Consider the following 20,241-nt stretch of genomic DNA (forward strand, 5'->3'; position numbering starts at 1 on the left):
CAAGTACTAAGCATAAATCGGAGTTAAAACAAGGGCATTTAGGTTTGTTTAAGTGGATTTTTGGTTAATTTTTAAAGTTTTTTACAAAACTAACATTTATGAAATTGGAGGAAAACTCCCACAACCACGACCCTTACCATCTATTCTTTTCTCTTCTTTGTTTAGTTATATATATCTTGCACTTGCAAAACTGTTTTGGAGTATTACTCTCTCTTTTCTCTTATGATTTTTTTAATTTCCTTTTTTTTTTTTCCAAATCTTATCTTTTTTCTATTTCTTTGTATTGTGAATTTCCAGAGCATGTAGAGCAAGAGGCAACAAACCCCATAACAAAATCAGCTCCAATTTATTTTGACTAAAAACTAAAACTCAAGTATATTATGTTATTATCCTTTAGGTTTTGCTTGGACAATAAGTATATATGTTATTATCTTTTAGTAGCCATCAATTATATCATCCAATGATAATGAAGTAGTAACTGACATTCCTTTAGTATAAATAGGAATGCAATTGTTTCATTTTGAAACGCATGGCATCATGAAAAATAAGAGAGAAAGAAAGGGAGGGAAATACTGGAAAGAGAGTTCGAGTGTTAATGCGATAAAAATTAGGGAGTAGTCTTACAATTCTTGCAAAAACTTTGGTGTTAAGGTAGGGGTTTTCTTGGTGTTGGGAGGGGGGCTTTTACAGAGATTCATTTAATTAAATTTCGTGGGCATTATATTATGTATGGTATTACATTTTGTGGGACAGTTTATGAGTACCCATTGTGCCTAGAGCGAATAGCAGTGTTCTTGGTGTTGGTTGCGCAAATCTCACGGCCTGGTGCTCCGGGCCGAAGGGATGTGCGTTAACACGTGGCGTCCTTCTTTTGGATGCGGTGCTGTTGTGCGCAGGCGTGCAGACGGTCTACCGTGCGTCGAGATGATGATGAGGTTTGGGTAGAAGATGGTTAAATGATGCGCCTGTTTTGAGTTCGACTCTTAATCAAACGATTATGGCCTAGAGAGGAACCGATCTCGGGCGTCAGTTTCGCGGCCTGAGCTACAAGGCCGTTTAGTGGTGGTGTTGGTGGCGGATTTTAGGCGGTGCTCCGGTGCGTTGCATAGAGAGCGACGGTCATATGATATATGGGGTGAATGAGATGATAACAGAGATGGTGCTCCGGCGCCTTGAAAACCAAGAGTCGTATGATATATTGATGAATGGATTTTCCTTACAATCTACCACTACTCCTAGGAAAGCAAATAAAGGTATTGAAAGTGCATGACAAGAAAATATAATTTGCTCCGTAGGAGGCTTTTGGTTTGGTGTTTGAACCCCTTGAATGTAGTCTTGAGCTTAGTATTTATAGGGGAGTCCTGGAGGGACAATCGAGGCTGAAAAGACCTGCGTGGTGGAGCCTGATCGGGGCAAGTGGGTAGTGAAATCGGCATTTGGGATCGTGAAGCATGGTGGTGTGACCCCCATAGATCCTGGTAAATCTTGGCCACTGCCCTGATCGTGGGTTCTGCCCCCTTGGCCGTGGTAACACATTTAATGCCCTGATCTGGTGGTTGGTGATCTGACCTCAAGTTGTAAGATTACTTGTGAGAATATTGGCGCCTAACCACTCTGATTTCCATTACCAAATCCGACTTCATCACTTCCCTTTCCCTCGTGCATTAAATGTTTTTTGCGACTAGTGGGCTTGCTGCGATAGTCAGAGGCATTACTTCATTAAATCAGGCGTGGGACCCGAGGCCACGTGGCGATTTAACCACGTATCTTTGGTGTATCCTTTACGGCCTTCGGCTTCACCCATAAAAGCTATGGTCGCGAGGCCGAGAGGATTCTGCCTTTATAGCTTTTCTTTTGTTTTTAGGAAGGCGAAATGCCTAATGAAACGTGGCCGTTTCAGTCCATGAGTAGGTGCTAGGGCCGAGAGGAGGTCCCTTCGGTCAGTTTATAACCGTGATTTATCAGGCACAAACACTTGGGTTGTGAAAGTTTAGCGTATTCTCACTTCTGTTGTCCAAAAAAGACATTTATGATTTGTGTTTCTAATGGATTTGAAATAGGTTTTGGATCAACTGATGACTGAATAGTTATGATAAAATAAAAGAATTGTGATTGTGATGAGATGATTGATTATGAATACCTTATTTATACAAGGATTGTGTGATGCTAATGAAAGTGCATGTGATTGTATATGATGTGAAAATGACATATTTATACAGCTGGTTGTGGTTTTCTCAAAAGAGCTTTAGAAAGCTTATTGGGTTTGTTCTTTGGTGAACCCAGTATACTATTCGACGGTGTAGGGGCTAATTCTGCATGAAACAAGAACCCTTGAGTAGGTTTGGAGCTAGAAGTTCAAATACTGCTATGTAGATAGAATGCTTGGTGTGGTGTGATTTAGACTTCCGTTGTGTGAATAAGCTTCGAGGAGTAGATTGTAAATTGTTGAAGTTTTAGTTCGTAATATTTAATCTAATATTGACTCAGGAGTGTTGAGTCATTATTGACATTGTGTTCGGAACAGTTTGTATTGTATTAAGGAAAAAAAAATTCATGGTACTTTTTTTAAGGTTTCTAGCTTCGAGTCCTGGATCGGTACGTTCGCAATAACTTAGCATGTTATTTGTTGTTGAAAATTCAGAGAGAGAGAGAGAGAGCTAAGGGTGGGGGACAAGAGATCAGAGTGGAGTGTGGGGGAGATGGAAGAGGAAGGAGGGGAAGTAGAGGTTGGGATAGACGGAAGGGGAAGGATGGGGGAGGGGAGGGGGAGGCTCGTTGTTATTTCTCTTTTTTTTTTTTTTTAAAAGTTAAATATTCTTATCTTTATACTGTAAATGTTAATTTGTTTTTTTAAAAAAATTTAAGTAGGTGAAGTTTTTATATTCTCTTTTTTTATTTTATAAAATTACGAATTTACTATTAATTTGGATGGAATTTGAAAAAATTGACGGCATATCCTCAATTGGCGAATTTTAAACAATTGGAGTCCTTAACTTACCAAAACAATTATTAAGGGGCTAAATTGACAATATGCAAATAGTACATACTAAATATATGTTTGTTCCAATTATTCCCATTAAAAATCTGCTTGAAAGATGAGTTTTATTGCGTGGAGAGGAAAAGGAAGAAAGTGGCTTGTTCGGGACAACTAGGTGTCTAACTTATGTATGAATAAATACTTATCTGACATTGTTGGATTAATTCATTATTTGTGATACGAATTTATCAAACATGGGTGAGGATTGCAATCTAATTTAATTGTCTCATCTACGGTCACTCTCCCATTCCCCAACCTCGCAATCGTCTCCATTCCCCAACTTTAGGAGCCTTTGTTACCCCAACTCCTTCCTCCCTTATTAACTAAGAACTCCGAGTTGTAATTTAATGTGATTCAAAAAATCCATTCAAAGTGCTACTGATTGCTTTGAATTCAACAAGCCCAATAAATCTTCCGTTCAAACACAAGCTTTCATTTTCAAATATGCCACAAATGTTTCAATAATTATGTTGTGACCTCAGTTTTTGTTTTAAAATTTTCAAAATGGTCCTTGCTATGTCTTGACTTTAGTTGACCGTGTCCAAAAGTGTATTGAACGTGTCCAAAATGTGTCTTGACCATTGATCTGTGTCCAAGCCGTGTCCGTATGTCAGACACTCAGACACTCCCATCTTTTCCCTTCCTTTTATCCAATCTTCTCATCCCCTTCCCTTTCCTAGATAGTCCATATTTGTTTGGATCTAGGCCTATTTGTTTTATTTGGTTGTTTTTGCAGTGTTCTAGGTGACCGGTGTTGTCTTTGTCTTAGCGGCGGCGACAGTAGTGATGCTGGATTGTGTATTTCATTGGGAGAATTGTGATACCTAGTGGCTGATGTTTTGTCTCTGTTTTAACTGCGGCGGCAGCGACGCTGGTAGTAGTTGTTAGGATGTGGTGCTATTCTCTACTCTGCACCGACCAAAGAACTATGCTTGGTCATAGGAGGTTTTCTTAGTTAGGTTCTGAGTTGAAGTGGAGTGCTTCACAAGGGTCTTTTTACTGTTGTTTTTGTGTTCCTTCTCCGTGTTCTCTCATGGTTTCTACTATGGTATGCCTTACAATTTGTGTGGGTGTCAAAAGACTATGATTTTACTCATACAATGCTTCTTTTGACAATTGGGATATTTTGCAGTCCTCTCCTATGGGTTTACTATTTGGGGTTTATGCGGTCTCTCATTTGGGTCTACTGTGTTGGTCTGAGGTCTCTAGTTGCGGTTCTCGTCGGAGGTCTTTGTGTTAGTTTTCATTTTTGACTTGTTCTTTTATTGTAATGGTCCAAAGTGACTTGAATTGGACTCTCTTGTTAGTCCATAACATGTGTGGTACTCTTTTCTCCTTGGGGGTTTGTCCCATGAGGTTATCCTAGGAAGGTTTTAACGAGGCTACTGTATCATGTTGCTTTTTATTCTTCAGTAGTTTTATGAATGAATTCTCCTTCTATAAAAATAAAAATAAAAAAAAATAAAAAAAGATATAGAGAGAGGGTGGGAAGGGATCAGTGTTTTTTGTTTTTTTAGCTTTTCCTTTTTAATTATAGTTTTTAAAATTTGTTTCTTAATCAATATGTAAGACATTGAAAAAAAGGAAGCTAGGTGGCCCGTTCGCACCAAATTCGTACAGTTTGGATGGAATGTTGTCAAAATAAAAGTTTGGGTGGCAATTGGACGCACCCTTGAGACAAAAAGGTTGCGCTCCCAATTTTCCCGCCAAAACAACCCTCATAAAAAATCCTTCTCCACAACTCGAATTTCCGCAACAGAGCACCCAAAAATGGTGTCTGCGACTCCGGCAAGAAACCCTAACCGTACCCCTAAAAGCTCCAAAAATGGGTACCAAATCGGAGGTCTCCAGGTGGAGTTCCCGTACCATCCGTATGGGGCCCAGCTGGCATTCATGAGCAGGGTCATCTCCACTCTAGATCGAGCTCACAGAGACGGCCATTGCCACGCATTGCTCGAGTCTCCGACAGGGACAGGCAAATCGCTTTCTCTTCTGTGCTCTACTCTCGCTTGGCAACAGAACTATAAGTCTAAGCATAAGTACGCAAATCTCTCGCATTCCAAACCCGACCCGAAGGCCATGACCGATCCGACGGCTCACGGCGGTGGCTTTGTTCCGGAAGAGGAACCTGCAAGTGCGTACTATTGCGCAAAACCCTAATTTTTGTTGTTGTTGTTGTTGGATTTTCAAGATTGTGGTTGCTGATTTTTTTTGATCATGGGTTAGAGTCCTGTGTCAATTTCGAAGAGTCCACTCAGTTTTAATTGCTATGTTTTTTTGATTAATTGATGTTGTGGAATTAAATATGTAATTACCTTTTTTAATTTATAGGTGTTCAACTATCAGAAAAGCCCAAGCCATCCCAATTTGTGGCAAATAATAAGGATCAAAAGAAGCAGACAACGCCTACCATATACTATGCATCGTAAGTTGTTTACTTATTTATATTTATTTTTGAACTAGCGTTTGGAACCTGCTTCCTTTTCATCGAGTCAGCCTTTGGAAAAGACAACAGGAAATATGTTAGAAACTTAGGAATATTCTACATCTCAGCATATGGCGTACTAAACTAGATGCTTCAGGACTTTTTTTACATGTAAAGTTACATGGATTGACCCCCTTTGATTTATTTAGTATTTTACAAGTCCAAGTCCAACAGTAGAATTGAATAAACACGAGCTTTGAAGTGCTATTGAGTGTCAAATTCATTAAACTAACATAGCTGTCTTCTCTTTTCTACTGTCTGTTTTAGGAGGACGCATTCACAAATTTCTCAAGTCATACGTGAATATCGGAAAACTTCCTACCGGGTGCCTATGGCAGTGTTGGTAAGTTTAGTCCATTCCTTTTATGTTCATAATTAATGTTGATCTCATCTCTCTATAAAGATTTGGCATTAATGAACATTAAGATTTCCAATGACCGGTTTCAGCACTCCAAGTTTACACTTTGTTTAACTGAAGAAAGAGAAAAGTTTGATGGAAACTGAAAAGTGCTTCCACCCCCTTGAAACCTGTTGCCTTTTTTTTTTTTGGTTATCTGCTTTGACAGGCTTATTTGAATGTTGAAGTTTGCATGCATCTCTCTTTGTAGAATCTGAATATGGTCACATGAAGGATACTAACATTTCTCAATATGAATGTTTTGGTAACAACATTCCAAAGTCTCTTTACCTCCTCCCTAAAATGCAGTCCATATATCAGAAAAAAAGTATTAAGCTCCTCTATAACTTTCTTTTCATTTGAAAAATACTTAAATAACGTTGCTTTGCGTGTATACTCTTAATCATGATTCATGACTAATTTTCTACCATCAAGGTTGGTGCAGTCTAAACTTATAGTAATGATGGACAACAGTTTTCTTATTTTTATGTTTGTGTTTCACCATTTTATTTGATCCAGGCTTCAAGGAGGCATTACTGCACAAATGCACAAGTGCATGGGAAAGAGAATATTGACGAAGAATGGTGCACTGTTAACAGATCTTTGATTTATTCATTTTCCTTTCTCCTCTTCTTTTTCTGTCTAAAATCTGTTATTGGAATTTCCCAGTAAGCATCTTTTGAAGAATCGAGAGGTTGGATGCCTGGAATTTAAGTAAGTTATTTTTTAAAAAAAATTATTGTATACTTCCCTTATCTTATTTGTATTTGCTCGCACTGCCGATGTAATTAGAAGCGTACTCCTTTTGAACAATGTAATTAGGAGCATAATCATTTTGAAATTTCTCTTGCAAACAGAAATGTACAAAAAGTCAAAGGCCATGCATCCCTTAAGAAAGGAGGCTGCCATGAGGCCCACGATATTGAAGATCTTGTAAAAGTTGGAAAAGCTGTGAAAGGTCTACTTTGTTGTTATATGTGTAGAATGTGTCATGTGTATACTGCTATGGTTACATCTCACTGAGATTCTCTTTACTTTTCAGGCTGTCCATATTATGCAGCTCGTTCTTTGTCAGACGATGCAGAATTGGTTTTTTGCCCGTATAACTACATCATTAATCCAGTCATTCGGGGAGCAATGGAAGTAGATATTAAGGGATCCATTGTTGTTCTTGACGAAGCACAGTATGTTGTACCACTTCATGGATATATTATTTTATTTTATTTTTCACCTTATTCACTCAGTTTCTGAGAAAATGTTATTAAAACAAATATATAAGCAATCTGAATTTCAGTTTTAGACTGATTGAGCTTCTCTTTGTTTTCCTACATACTTTCAACTTCCAAGATAGATTCTGTTTGACTTTCCCTGCATGTCTTCACAAGCGTATTCATGAGGCAAATGAAGACTCAACATTTTCCAATGTCCTGTTGTACTAGATAGTAGAAATGAGGAATTCTATTATTAAATTATGCATTTCCCTGCAGAACATCTATCACCTCTATAAACGAAAATATTTTTTATTATTAGGTTGCAAAATTCTCCCTTGAAATATCGAAGGTTTTTTCCACTTGGTGCTTCATTATATGGATTCTTTTTCCTATGGGATACAAAGTAAAAGGAAATCTTTCCCTGTTTTATTTGCTTAAAATTTAAATTTCCTGAACTGGTTTTAACAAAGAATATCTTGCTTTTGCCTTTGATGTCATGTTTGCAACATAGGTGATATTACTGCATGTTTAGAGCTGCAATTCTCAATTAAATCTCCGAAAAGAGAACATGTTTTCCTTAGTAATGGTCTTTTGTTCATTTTTCCCTTCTATTAGATGCAAGCCGTTAGGTGCTAAAAAATGTATCCTTTATTACTTTCTCAAAAGGTCTTCTCAAAATAACTTGGTTTCAGCAATATAGAGGATGTAGCTCGTGATGCTGGGAGTGTCGATATTGAAGAAGACATTTTGCACAGTAGGATACTAAACTAGTAATATGTAATTTTTTTTTCCATGTCACTTTCTGTTGCTTATATAGTGGTGATACGTTCTAAAAGAATTGCAGATGGAACTGGAGCAGCTTTGCCCAGTGGATGTTTTGGTATACCAACCTTTATACGAATTGATACAGGTTTGCTTTAATACATCCTGCTCGCAATCGTTTCAAGTAACTGACTGTTGTGATTCTTTGGTCATTCATTACTGCTACATATCTATAGGGCCTCATAAGTTGGATTGAGCGAAAGAAAAATAAGTTGGAAAAACGTGAATTTCAGCACTTTGTCTCTTGGTAAGAATTTTGGTTGACATGTTCATCAATTACTATTGATCTTTAATATATCATCAACGAATATTTTCAAGTAACTATTAAAATAAAATAATGGTTCACGCTATACTGTGGTAAAGTTAAATTTGTTAGTTTGTAATAAAAAAGAAGTAACAGAGTCACCTAATTTCTCACCTGTTCTGTTAATTATCAAATACAGTTCATTTTTAAACAACGATTGATAAGGTGAAAAGTTTTAATGTTCTTCAGGTTTGGCAATCTAGCATTTTGAGTAATTTAGACTGAAATTGTTTTTAATTTCTTTAATTTTAATTTTAACTTTAACTTTTAACTTTTTATTTGGGTGGGGTGTTGGTACTGCATGTCGCAGTTGGACTGGTGATAAGGCTTTGAGAGAGCTCCAAGAAGCTAATGTATCACAGCAGTACTTCCCAATCTTACTTGAATGTGCCACAAAGGTATTTCAGTTATGAGTTTCTGATGTTCCGTATTGCTTTTTTTCTATGTGTAAAGTGTGTTTCTTTGTCAGGCATTCAAAGCTGCAACAGATACAGAGTCAGATACACCACATTTAAGTGGCATGGCTGTTGTGACATTGGAAGGTAAAGCCTTAAAAAATTTTAAGTTTAAATGTCCCAAGTGTACCCTGACTTTATATATCAGTTGACTTTCTTTGATAATGTCACACAGGATTGGTCTCTTCACTCACTTACTTTTTTTCAAGAAATGGGTGTCATATGGTTGATTATCAGCTTGCTTTACAACGATATGTTAAAAGAGAGGCTGGTAAGCAGTTAATAGAGCTGTTATCTGTTTATCTTTGAGGACACTGACACATTCCTGTTCATTTTTTAATAGAAATCTTCTCTGTCTACTAGTTTATTTCTCATACAAATTAATCATGTAGTTGGTCAAGCAGAGACATGGTTCAAATTTCGTTTTCTTATATATTTTTTAATTGTGTTTATAATGAAACAGAAAGGTAACAATGATACATAAGAAGAGGGTAATGATTGGGTCGGTCTCATAATGGTATCAGTGGATGTTATAATTCCTCTTGTTATGCTATCAATCATCTCTCTTTGTGAGCTGCAGTTTGATAAATGGATTCTGATATTGTACCAGGATCTTCTGGGGACTGGACACATACCTTAAGTTTGTGGTGCTTGAACCCTGCTGTTGTGTTTAAAGATATTGCTGATCTTTCGTTGTCCGTCATTCTAACATCAGGGTTAGTGTAGCTCAGGCGATTTGTATCACTGTATATTTATGACAATTTCTCCAAATGAATGTGCTTGGCTGTTTATACTTGTGACTGACCACATATATCTGCTTCTACTTGTTTGGTCTCCTACATCCTTGCTTCTGTTGCAATGCATGCCCCTAGGTAGAATAGTTTTTACAGCAATACTACGTCTGACCAATCATCTTCGAAATTAGGACTCTGTCACCAATGAATTCCTTTTCATCTGAGCTTGGACTTCAGTTTGGAACAACGCTGGAAGCTCCACATGTAATTGATGTTGAATCACAGGTATAGTGATGCCATTTTTGTTCCTTACTAATAGTTGATTCTTGCTGGTTGCATAGCTCTGGCAATTACAAGTTTTCAGCCTTTTCACTGCAGGTTTGGCCTGCTGTTATTTCTACTGGCCCGGGTACCTTATCATTGAATGCAAGTTATAAGACAGCAGATGAATATGCCTTCCAGGTAATTTGGCAAAATTTGGAATTGATTCTGTAATTGAATTTCAATTCGTGCTTTTCCCCTTTGTAAAATAATATTTTTGTTGTCTGTTATTGTGAAGGATGCACTTGGAAAATCCTTGGAGGAAATTTTTAAGATTGTTCCAGGCGGCTGTCTTGTGTTCTTCCCAAGTTATAAGCTGATGGGAAAACTATGCAAGCGTTGGCGTGGAACAGGACAATGGTCTCAGTTAAATGAAAAAAAGAACCTTTTTGTTGGTGAGGCCCTTTCTGTTCCCTTACTCACTCCTTAGCCTGCTTGACCAATTATTCCTTTAGAAATTCTCTTTAAGATTGTGTTTTTATACTTTATTTGTCTCATGGTTAGTATTTTTGCATGGATGTAAGAATGGAGCTCATTTTACATTGATCCTTTTGTTGATATTTCTTTATTGTTACTCTCTGTTGGATTGTGATTGCTTAGCTTTTATTTGTTAGTGCAGAGCCAAGAGGAGGAGACCAGGAGGAATTCGATTCTGTTTTGAGGGGTTATTACGATTCAATTCGTCAGGGTAATAAACCAGTTTTTCGGAGAAAGAAAAGTGCCAACAAGACATCAATCAAAAATCACTTCGCTGGAGTCCAGTGTGCAGGCAAAAATAACACTGATGGAGCTGCTTTTCTTGCTGTGTGCCGAGGAAAGGTGCTCATAATTGTGGTCATGCAAATAGATATTGATAGGTCGTATTTGTTCAGTTTGCACATGCTAAATTGTTATATTTCTGCTTGCAGGTTTCAGAAGGAATTGACTTCACAGATGACAATGCTCGAGCGGTGGTATCCTTTTCGCTCTCATTGAAGTGTTTTGTCTTTTCTTCATGTGATTTTTATTGTTTATTTTGTTTGGGAGGAGAGGAGATGGATGAGTTTAGACATCATAATTTCTGGTTATTTGGTATGGCTAATAGAGTAACACAGTCGTCACTTCTTTTATATCATTGTCTATTTATCTTAACTATCTCAGATAATTGTCGGCATTCCATTTCCCAACATGTAAGAAGCTTTCTTTTTATTATTCATGTTTTGGAGCAGAAATGCCTTATATGAGTAACAATTGGCTGATTATTCTCAACTTCTTTTTAGAAATGATATTCAAGTTGCCTTAAAGAAGAAATATAATGATACATATAAATCATCCAAAAGCCTTCTGAGTGGGAATGAGTGGTACTGCCACCAAGCCTTCCGAGCTGTAAATCAAGCTGCAGGTATACCCTACCTTTAGGTTTCAATTTTTTTCCATTTTTGTTTGGAGTTTTCTGTGCACCGTCTGAATATTTTTTTTTCTTTTCAAATTCTGTATTAACTGGCTTTCTACTTTGTGCAGGACGTTGTATTCGCCATAGGTTTGACTACGGAGCTGTCATCTTATTAGGTAGGCTTCTTGACCATAAGTTCTTATATCTTAAAATCATTGATGATTTTATTAACAGAAGATATAATCACCTGCAAATATTTTGCATTCCGGGTTTAAACTCAGTGTCAGCTAAATGTTATCTTTATGCAAGCTGTTTTTGAAGCTCACATTTGGCTAACTTCAGCCTCATCTTCTGTACTTTTTGCTATTAAATTATTCCACGGTTTTTTCTTTTCAATTTTTTTTCCAGGTGCTCACAATGTTAAAGGTTCTTTAAACAGATTTTTTGAAAATTTTATTTTTTCTTTTTGGGTGTATTTTATTAATATTTTTCTGTTTCCAAATCTACCTTTTAATATTTTTTCTTTATCAATTTAATGATTATTCCAAGCAGATGAACGCTATAGGGAAGAAAGAAATACAGCATATGTGTCAAAGTGGCTAAAGAAATCCATCAGACGGTATGAGAACTTTGACAACTCATTGGAGGAATTAAAATCCTTTTTCAGTGATGTCAAGGTTAGCTTCATGTTCCCACTATTTTTCTTTTCTCTAATACTACTTTTCTTATTGCTTTTATTTGGATGAACAATATGAAGTATTAACAAATTGGTTAACCTTCATACAGGAAAGGGTAAGCAATAACATGGTTAACGTATCACAGAATTTTGAGAATAAAGATGAAAATATTCATTCTATCGGTCAAAGTGAAGGATTTACAAAAGTGAAAGAAAAGAAATTGAAGAAATTTGATACCTGCGAACAGCCAGAGAATTCTGAGATGAAGCATGATGCCCTGCTGAAATCTCAAGATGCTTTGGAAGTTCAGAAATTTGTGCGAATAAATGAGGATGCAGACCATAGCAAGGAAATTATTGATCTAGAATGTCGTCTTCAGAAAGATTCAAGGTAAATGTTGCACTAGTTTCTCTACATTAAAATTCATGATTGCTCAAGTAGAGTTGATAGCCTAAAATTAACTAGTTAAGGACACGAATAAGTCTGCTTTCAGAGCATAGGAAGTTCCTATTCTAAATGAGTATCCCTTACTAAAAACTAAGCAATATTGTGCGAAATCCATTGATAACTTCTAGAGTTATTTTGATTGATTGTGAAGTTTTCTAGAGTCTCTGTTCATTTTTTATCAATCTAGAATGCCTTTTAGGTGTTGGCCTGGATTCTGGTTGTGTGGTAATTGTTTGTAGTTGCTTGATTTGAAAGTTTCCAACCAAGTTTGAGTTTCCCTAACTACTTGATCAGGGCAGCTAGAACCTAGCTATGTTTGTATAGTTTAAGGGCCTCTCTTCACTAGGCAAAGAAAAAAGCCAAAATTGTTTTATAGCACTAATTCTGCATTCAAGTTTCTCGCTGTAGGAAAATTTCCCACTCCATTGTCACTGTCATCATGATATTTGGTATTTGTCCCCTACATTGATACAGTCATTATAAAGGAAGGTTTAATGGGTTTCTTTCCGAAGGCCTTTGTGTTTTAACAAATCTCAACCCATGAGCTTCATGATCACAAATTATATGGCTCATGTTGAACTCAGCCTGAGCTCTATATGTGTGTTGAGGCTAAAGCTTGGCCTGGATTCTTCTTAGTCAAGTGGATTTGGAAGGTACAGTTTAATGTCTTCTTAGGGTGAAACATTTCCTATACAATTAACCTTGTCCATTTCCGGGCGGAAACAGAACCATGGAAGTCATATATTCATGTCTTCTTTGTGGCATCCATAATAGTGAGTTAGATGTGGATAATGATCTAGATGTGGATGTGGACAACTTGTATATAGTTGATGCTAGATAATTAGATATGTTATGATATATCTTCCCGCTGACAAAGAAATTATTAAACAGTTTAATCTCTCACATAATAAAAGCCATTTCTTTTCAGGTACCCAAAGCCATCTCTGTTTACGGCATTCTCTGATGCAGATCCTGACATTTCCATTGTCCAGGAAACCCCTAATATGGATGGTATCATTTCCACATACAGTCCAGGGTACTTCAATAAAGATGAGAATTCTGGTTCAACTTCAAGCACAATTGAGGCCTCTTCTGACTTTACAGATCATTTGTCATTTCAGTCAGCATCCTTAACCAATAGTAGCAAAGCTTCTCCAAAAGCCCAGTGTGGCTTTGCAGCTACTCCTGAAAAGAATGTGAATTTGAGCATACAGAGCTCGATGCTAGAAATAGACTCATCTTTGAGTTTGAGTGTAAATTCTCATACCCAAAAAAGGAGAAAGTCCATGTATTCACCACTGGCTAACTTTGTTTATGGACAGTGTGATGCTCCTGATTCCAGAAGTCCTGATTCTACTAGTTCTGTAAGATCAATGGCAACTGTAGACACAAATCGCCAAATTGAATTTAGTGTTGAGAATAATTGTTCAGGACACAAGTCCAATGTTCCTCATGTGCTCACAACTAGTAATTTGGTTGCTTCATCCATGTCCGTTGGTTGTGTAATGGACAAAAGACTACAAATTTCTTGCTTACTCTGCAAAACTCCATTGGGCCTTCCTGAGAATCATCTATATCTATCATGCTCAATAATTTCGTCATTGAAATTTCACTTAGAATCTCTTCATAAAGAAGTATTGAAGTCTCACACTGGGAACACATCCACAGGCATGCCTGTTATCATAACTGACATTTCATCAGTTGATCAGCGACTCTGCAACAGAACTTCTGAAGGTGCTCCTCGGCAGGGTATATGGTGTGAAGAAGATGGTTGTGTTTTCAGTACCATCTTCTGCCCCTTCTGCATTAGCCACAGTAATTGCCTTGGAGTACAGGTCATGGCGGCTAATGCATCAAATGTTCATTTACTGAACAAGGTAGGTTCTTTTTAAATTTTACAGGTCACTGGATTGCATGCTGCTACACTACAAAAAGTGTTTTCCCATTGTGCCTGAATCTTGCAGTCTTTTTTATAGAAGTTATTGTTGAGTATCACATTTCAATGTAAATAGGATTTCCACTGTGCTCACATCTTTGCAATCTGTTAGTATTAAAGCGGTATATGGTTATTATTAATAGCCGGGATTATTTGGTGTCTTTTTTTCTCCCCTGACTTATTGTTTTGTTGGTTTTCTAATCGGAACTGCAGATGCTGTTTTACTTAGATCAGTTGCATATTCAAAATCTTGAAGCATCTAGTGACAAGGCTTCAGAAGAGAAAGTAAGTTTAAAAATGGTCTTACAATATAATGGGTCATGTTAGTATGGTAGATTTGGTAATAATGCTGAAATGAAGAAGTAATAATTTGAATCAACTGACAAGGGCAAGGGAGACGCAGGACGCATGCAGTCTCCTTTATGCAGTTACGTTTCAAATGTCCAAGATCGTCTAATTAGCACTCCTCGTATGTTGGTTTGTAGGATATCTTGCCTGTTGTTGATCCAAGCTTGGATAGAGCTTCTATTCTAAATTCCTTTGATAAATTCTCATACTCCCCAATCAAGCAGAACACGGGAGGCTGGAGGACTACAAAATCAAAGGTCAGCAAATAAGGAACATTTTCCAATCTGATGATTTGATGCATTCTTTCAGGCCAGATGTGATGATTAATTTTTCTAATGGTGGCAGCTTAAACTACCCAAAAGACGCTTACTTCATGAAGCAGAGGGTTAATGACAGAAATTGTCTTCGTATCTGATTTTGTTGCACATATCACCCAGGAGATGCCAATGTAGATGTGCTGCCTCACATGATTTACAGTGTGAATATGAAGCTGAGACAAGGTGTTGTTTGTTTATTACTCAGGCAACATTCAATCAAAAGAAGAAAAAAAAGAAAAAAAAAAGAGAACAACTAGTGAGGCAATATAGGTTCTTGTAAATAAACTGTATTTCTTTAAACTATTGTATACTGCATTAACTATATAGTTTTGTTATGACTAAACTGGCAGCAGTTGATTTTGTATTACGCTGCTCGATTTTGCGTTTATGAAAGTGAAACTGCTGACAAGTTTCTGTAGCTGCATTTTTCTGTAGTCAAAGAAAGGAGCTAGTTTTCCTCATTTCATAGCAAACTCACTCTTTCCTCTTACAAATTTACAATTACATAAATATGATCCACCAAGTCAATTTGCTTCTTCTCGCAGCTGTAAGGCGAATCTTCGATATTTTTGGTTGAAAAGTATCTGAACTCTTTTGTAATTTTCACCTGACTTCTTTGAAAGTTGATGGTCAATCAAACGCCACAAAAATGAGTCCTGAATTAGAGATCAGCTGGTTTGAACGCTAGGTTTTGTTGTTGTCGTACTTAGTTGATAGCTGGTTAAAAACTTGAGTATTAAAGCAATATGTATGCTTTTCGAAGGTCTAATATTTTATTATTTACCCTCAAATTTTCAAACTCATTTCAATTATAGATGGAGACCTGAAAATTCCTAATATGAAGCATCAATAGACAGCAAGATCAAGTTTTCTGTCCATACATTCTATTCAAACTTGTTCTTGGTGTTATTTGATTCATAGAACTGCAAATCAAGGTATCACATAATCAAGGCTCTTAGCATGTAGGTGATTGTCTTGATTATGTTATAGTTTGGTATGACACATTATATGGTATGATAATCATGCAATGTTTTAATTGTTTTAAGTCAAACATAGTAGATATTCTTTCTAACATGTGGTAATTTGATAGTGGATCATCTATCCGTGAGTTCGTCCAAAAAAAAAAAACAATCCATCCATAAGTTCTCTATTCATTTCACTTGTGAAAATCACAATTTGACGCATAAACAAAAATTTATGTACACGTATCAAAATATAGAAAAATATGAGTTTTTTTTTTCTTTGTCAATAAAATCTGAGTTTTTTTAAGAGAAATAAAATATGAGTTCTTAGGAGGCAAATGTTTTTAAAAAAAAAAACATAGTGAATTTTTGCCAGTTTTCATCTCGCATCCCCACTCGCCACTCTCCTCGTCAGTCTGTCACCGTCTTATTACATGGTTGGTCTGTTGGTTCGCTAAGCATTTGTATCTGCTGACTCCGTTTCACTTTCATGGCGTTTCATGGTGCTTTGCATTCGCTGCGATCTCTCAGCAGGGCGCCCAGGTACCCTTTGTCTTACCTTGTTCGTTCACCAATTCCATCCTCTCTCTTTTCAACCCTTTACGCTCAATCAAATTCATTGCACGATGAACATCGGATCAAGAACCAATCTACTCTTGACGAAAGTTTTGTTCTTGATCAACTCTCTAATCTGCTGCCAATTAGCCGTAGTAATAGTTCAACTGCAACCCTATTTGAACCCAGTAATTCGGATAAGCAGATAGAAATTAGGGCCGTTGATGGATTTTTATTGCCCGACGAGAAATTACGTGGGGTTTTTCTTCAGAAATTGAGGGGTACGGCTGCAATTGAGCATGCTTTAGACAATGGTGGTGTGGATTTGAGTGTTGATGTTGTTGCACAAGTAGTGAATAGAGGGGGTTTAGGTGCAGAAGCAATGCTTGTATTTTTTAATTGGGCGATTAGGAAGCCCACCATAGCTAAAAATATCGAAACTTTCCATATAATCCTCAAAGCATTAGGCAGAAGAAAGTTCTTTACACATATGATGCAAATTTTGCATCACATGAGGGCCCAAGGTATAAGACCCAATTTAGAGACCATATCGATTGTAATGGATAGTTTCGTGAGGGCTCAACATGTGTCTAAGGCAATCCAAATGTTCCGAAACTTGGAAGAAATTGGTTTGGAGTGTGATACTGAATCTTTGAATTTGCTTTTGCAATGTCTTTGTCAGAGATCCCATGTTGGTGCTGCAAATTCGTTTCTGAATTCAGTCAAGGGGAAGATACAATTCAATGGTAATACATATAATATTATTATTGGAGGGTGGTCAAGACATGGCAGAGTTAGTGAAATCGAGAGGATTTTGGAAGCAATGGTAGCAGATGGATTTAGTGCTGATAGTTCAACTTTCAGTTTCATTCTTGAGGGTTTAGGGAGAGCTGGTCATATTGATGATGCTGTTGAGATTTTTGATAGCATGAAGGGGAAAGGTTGCATGCCAGACACCAGAGTTTATAATGCTATGATTTCTAACTTTATCTCTGTTAGAAATTTTGACGAATGTGTGAGATACTATAAGGGTATGTCGAGTAATAGCTGCAATCCAAATATTGATACTTATACCAAATTGATTGCTGCTTTCCTTAAAGCCCGAAAAGTAGCTGATGCACTCGAAATGTTTGATGAGATGTTAGGTCGAGGACTTGTTCCCACTACAGGGACAATAACCTCCTTTATTGAACCCTTGTGTAGCTATGGTCCACCCTATGCTGCTATGATGATCTACAAGAAAGCAAGAAAGGTTGGATGCAGAATATCACTGAGTGCTTATAAGCTATTGCTTATGCGACTTTCTAGGTTTGGTAAATGTGGAATGTTGCTAAACATTTGGGAAGATATGCAGGAATGTGGATATGCTTCAGATAAGGAAGTTTATGATTATGTAATTAACGGACTTTGCAACATAGGGCACCTTGAAAATGCTGTACTTGTCATGGAAGAGTCTTTGCAGAAAGGCTTTTGCCCAAGTAGGCTCGTTTATAGCAAACTAAACAACAAACTACTTGCTTCAAATAAAGTAGAGAGGGCTTATAAGCTATTTTTAAAGATTAAACATGCTCGTCGTTATGACAATGCACAGAGATTTTGGCGTTCTAAGGGATGGCATTTCTGAATTGACATCTCAGCGGTGGCACGTAAAGATGTGTTGTGTGCCCTTTGTTTTCCCTCCTACAGCAAGTTATGGACTTACCCACTGGAAGAGTGTTCTCACTGGCAGATCCACCAAGGGGAAAAAGGGGTCTATTGACTCCCTGGTTTAATTTGCGTCCCACAGATTTGAGGTGTCTGCCCCTGCGGTTCTTGCTTTTGTTCCCTAAGAGGTGTTGGACAAAATGCCTGAAAGAGGGAGAATGAATGATAGGCGACTTCACTTAACCCCCATGAGGACTGAGAGCTTCTTCATCTTGCCTCATGAGGAAAATTTCCAGGATCCCTTCTGGCTGTTCTAGTAAGCACGTCTGTGACCCTTTAAATTATTTGTTATATTGCCTGCTTTATACCGTAAGAATGCTCTTACTTTGAGCATTCACAAATTTCAATCCAAAATATATTGTTTTGTTATTAAATTAATCCAAGATTTCTTTTTCAAGTTTTTCAGTAGCTCACAATGCAAAAGGTTCTATAAATGCAACTTGTTTGATTTTTTTTTTCCTTATTAATGTTTATTGCAAGCAGATGAACATTATCAGACAGTGGGTGTCAAAGTGGCTAAAGAAAACTCATTAGTGGAGTTAAATTCCTTTTTCAATGATATCAGTATTTGCTGTATGTTCCCACTTGTATTTATTTATTTTTTTCTGATTCTTTTTCATTGGGCAAACATCGAGTATTAACAGATTGATTAACGTTCTTGCAGGAAGGGTAACCAAGAATATGGTTACTGTATTACAGAGTTTTGACCATAATGAGGAAACTATTCATTCTATGGCTCAAAGTAAAGGATTTAGACGAGTGATATATCAGATATTGAAGTTGAAGTTTGATTGTTTCAGACAGAAAGAGACCTCAAAGTGTCCTGTGTCTTGAGACCTCAAAGTGTCCTGTGTCTTGAGACCTCAAAGTGCCCTGTGTCTTGAGACCTGTGCTCTTGCCTTGCCTCTGACTTTGTCTTTCCCTAATTTTTTTTAGGGTTTTCTTTTACCTTACTGTGTCCTTGAACTTGCCGTTTATTCTCTGCAATGTCATGTTTATTCTCTTGCTGTGTTCATGCATAATCAATGGGTGATAAGAAAGACACTAAGAGTGATGCCATGGCTCTAGATCTTCCAGGGTCATGAGACCCACTCATGATTACTCTTCGCCTATCACTGACAAGTTGGATGGCGCAAACTTTGCCTCTTGGTCCAGAAGTGCTCAATTGACAGTCACTGGTAGTGGTACGGTGGGATATATTGATGGAAAAAAGACTGCTCCACAAGCAGATGGTGATGCCTATTCCATGTGGGAGGAAGAAAACCGGTTGGTCCAGTATTGGCTTCAAGTCTGTGAGTGTGCAAAATGCCAGGGCAGATGTGTTCTTATTTGTTGAGGAACCTGTTGATTTTGCAGTATGCATCTCATTTGTGGTTTTGAAAGTGAAATCAGTGACCAGTTACCTGCTTGTGCAATACCAATTCTTCTATCGCCTTTTAAGTTGATTAATGTTACATTACAAGTAAGATTCTTATCTTTAGTCATGTCCATTGCTGAAGAATGAGCTAATCATTTGCCACTTTTACCGGAATTAACCAACATAGTTGTTCCTGTTAACCCTCAAATTTTCATAATTTTTTGTTTGAAAGTTAGAGGTTTGAATGATGCGTAATAAAATTTTAGTCATGATTTGTACTTGTTTTGAACATAGCAATTTTTGTTTTATGCTTTTCCATGTAGATGCTCATGCCTTGGGCTTGGTGTGAAAAAACTACAGGAAAAGTTTCTGAGTTTCCTAATAAAATACCAGCTTGAGCAGTTGCATTTGCCCCTTCAGGTATTTCGACTAGGAATTTAAGACAGCAATAAGGATTTTGTTTTTCTTTCCATTAGGTAAAAGGTTGGCTTCTAAAAACTAAGGGGCAGTGCCTCCTCAAAGCAAATGGGATTTTGACACTTGTTAAATACCAAAACAAAGAAAGTTAAAAGAATTTCACAAAAATAAAAAGTTAAATGAAGTTGATGGGTGTCAAAATCATGTTGTTATGAGGAGCTCCTACTGAGTTTTAAGAAACCAAGCTTTTTCCGTTGTGGAGGTACTATTGATTGAATATGATAGATGAAAAATTATCATATGTTTCAAAATCATTTCAAAACATGGGACCTATTGAACCCAGAAAAGGGAAACATATCAAAAAAAATCTTACGCCCCAAAGA

The 20,241-nt window shown here is 37.1% G+C and overlaps 2 protein-coding genes across 4 annotated transcripts; both read left to right on the forward strand.

Moving 5' to 3' along the window:
• The first annotated feature begins 4,639 nt into the window (after positions 1-4,639).
• Positions 4,640-15,281, forward strand: LOC103336661 (uncharacterized). The gene is made up of 28 exons (XM_089041514.1): positions 4,640-5,171; positions 5,369-5,462; positions 5,790-5,865; positions 6,439-6,503; positions 6,589-6,633; positions 6,777-6,877; positions 6,962-7,103; positions 7,823-7,884; positions 7,967-8,040; positions 8,129-8,199; positions 8,567-8,654; positions 8,726-8,798; positions 8,887-8,982; positions 9,322-9,427; positions 9,637-9,730; positions 9,824-9,907; positions 10,005-10,161; positions 10,386-10,585; positions 10,675-10,719; positions 10,907-10,935; positions 11,026-11,147; positions 11,267-11,314; positions 11,691-11,815; positions 11,925-12,205; positions 13,191-14,139; positions 14,412-14,483; positions 14,684-14,803; positions 14,892-15,281. Exons 1-28 carry the CDS (start codon positions 4,808-4,810, stop codon positions 14,934-14,936), a joined length of 3,828 nt encoding a protein of 1,275 aa, XP_088897640.1. The 5' UTR covers positions 4,640-4,807; the 3' UTR covers positions 14,937-15,281.
• Positions 15,282-16,157: 876 nt separating this feature from the next.
• Positions 16,158-19,723, forward strand: LOC103336662 (Pentatricopeptide repeat (PPR) superfamily protein). 3 transcript variants are annotated; one of them, XM_008239748.2, is made up of 3 exons: positions 16,158-18,340; positions 18,568-18,657; positions 18,749-19,723. In XM_008239748.2, exon 1 carries the CDS (start codon positions 16,316-16,318, stop codon positions 18,002-18,004), a length of 1,689 nt encoding a protein of 562 aa, XP_008237970.2. In that variant the 5' UTR covers positions 16,158-16,315; the 3' UTR covers positions 18,005-18,340; positions 18,568-18,657; positions 18,749-19,723. The 3 variants fall into 3 exon arrangements, with proteins under 3 accessions (XP_008237970.2, XP_088897693.1, XP_016651167.2); XM_089041567.1 differs by having other exon boundaries at positions 16,158-18,657; XM_016795681.2 differs by lacking the exon at positions 18,568-18,657.
• The last annotated feature ends 518 nt before the right edge of the window (positions 19,724-20,241 follow it).

Source organism: Prunus mume, linkage group LG7 (genome assembly GCF_029339155.1).
Source record: "Prunus mume cultivar Tortuosa linkage group LG7, ASM2933915v1, whole genome shotgun sequence".
NCBI lineage: Eukaryota > Viridiplantae > Streptophyta > Magnoliopsida > Rosales > Rosaceae > Prunus > Prunus mume.

Excerpts from the sequence above, each read along its gene's own strand:
- LOC103336661 (XM_089041514.1), top strand. The coding sequence starts at position 4,808 with ATGGTGTCTGCGACTCCGGCAAGAAACCCTAACCGTACCCCTAAAAGC. Across the intron at positions 9,731-9,823 it reads TAATTGATGTTGAATCACAG|GTTTGGCCTGCTGTTATTTC; the intron begins GTATAGTGATGC and ends TTTTCACTGCAG. Across the intron at positions 10,586-10,674 it reads TTGCTGTGTGCCGAGGAAAG|GTTTCAGAAGGAATTGACTT; the intron begins GTGCTCATAATT and ends TTCTGCTTGCAG.
- LOC103336662 (XM_089041567.1), top strand. The coding sequence starts at position 16,316 with ATGGCGTTTCATGGTGCTTTGCATTCGCTGCGATCTCTCAGCAGGGCG.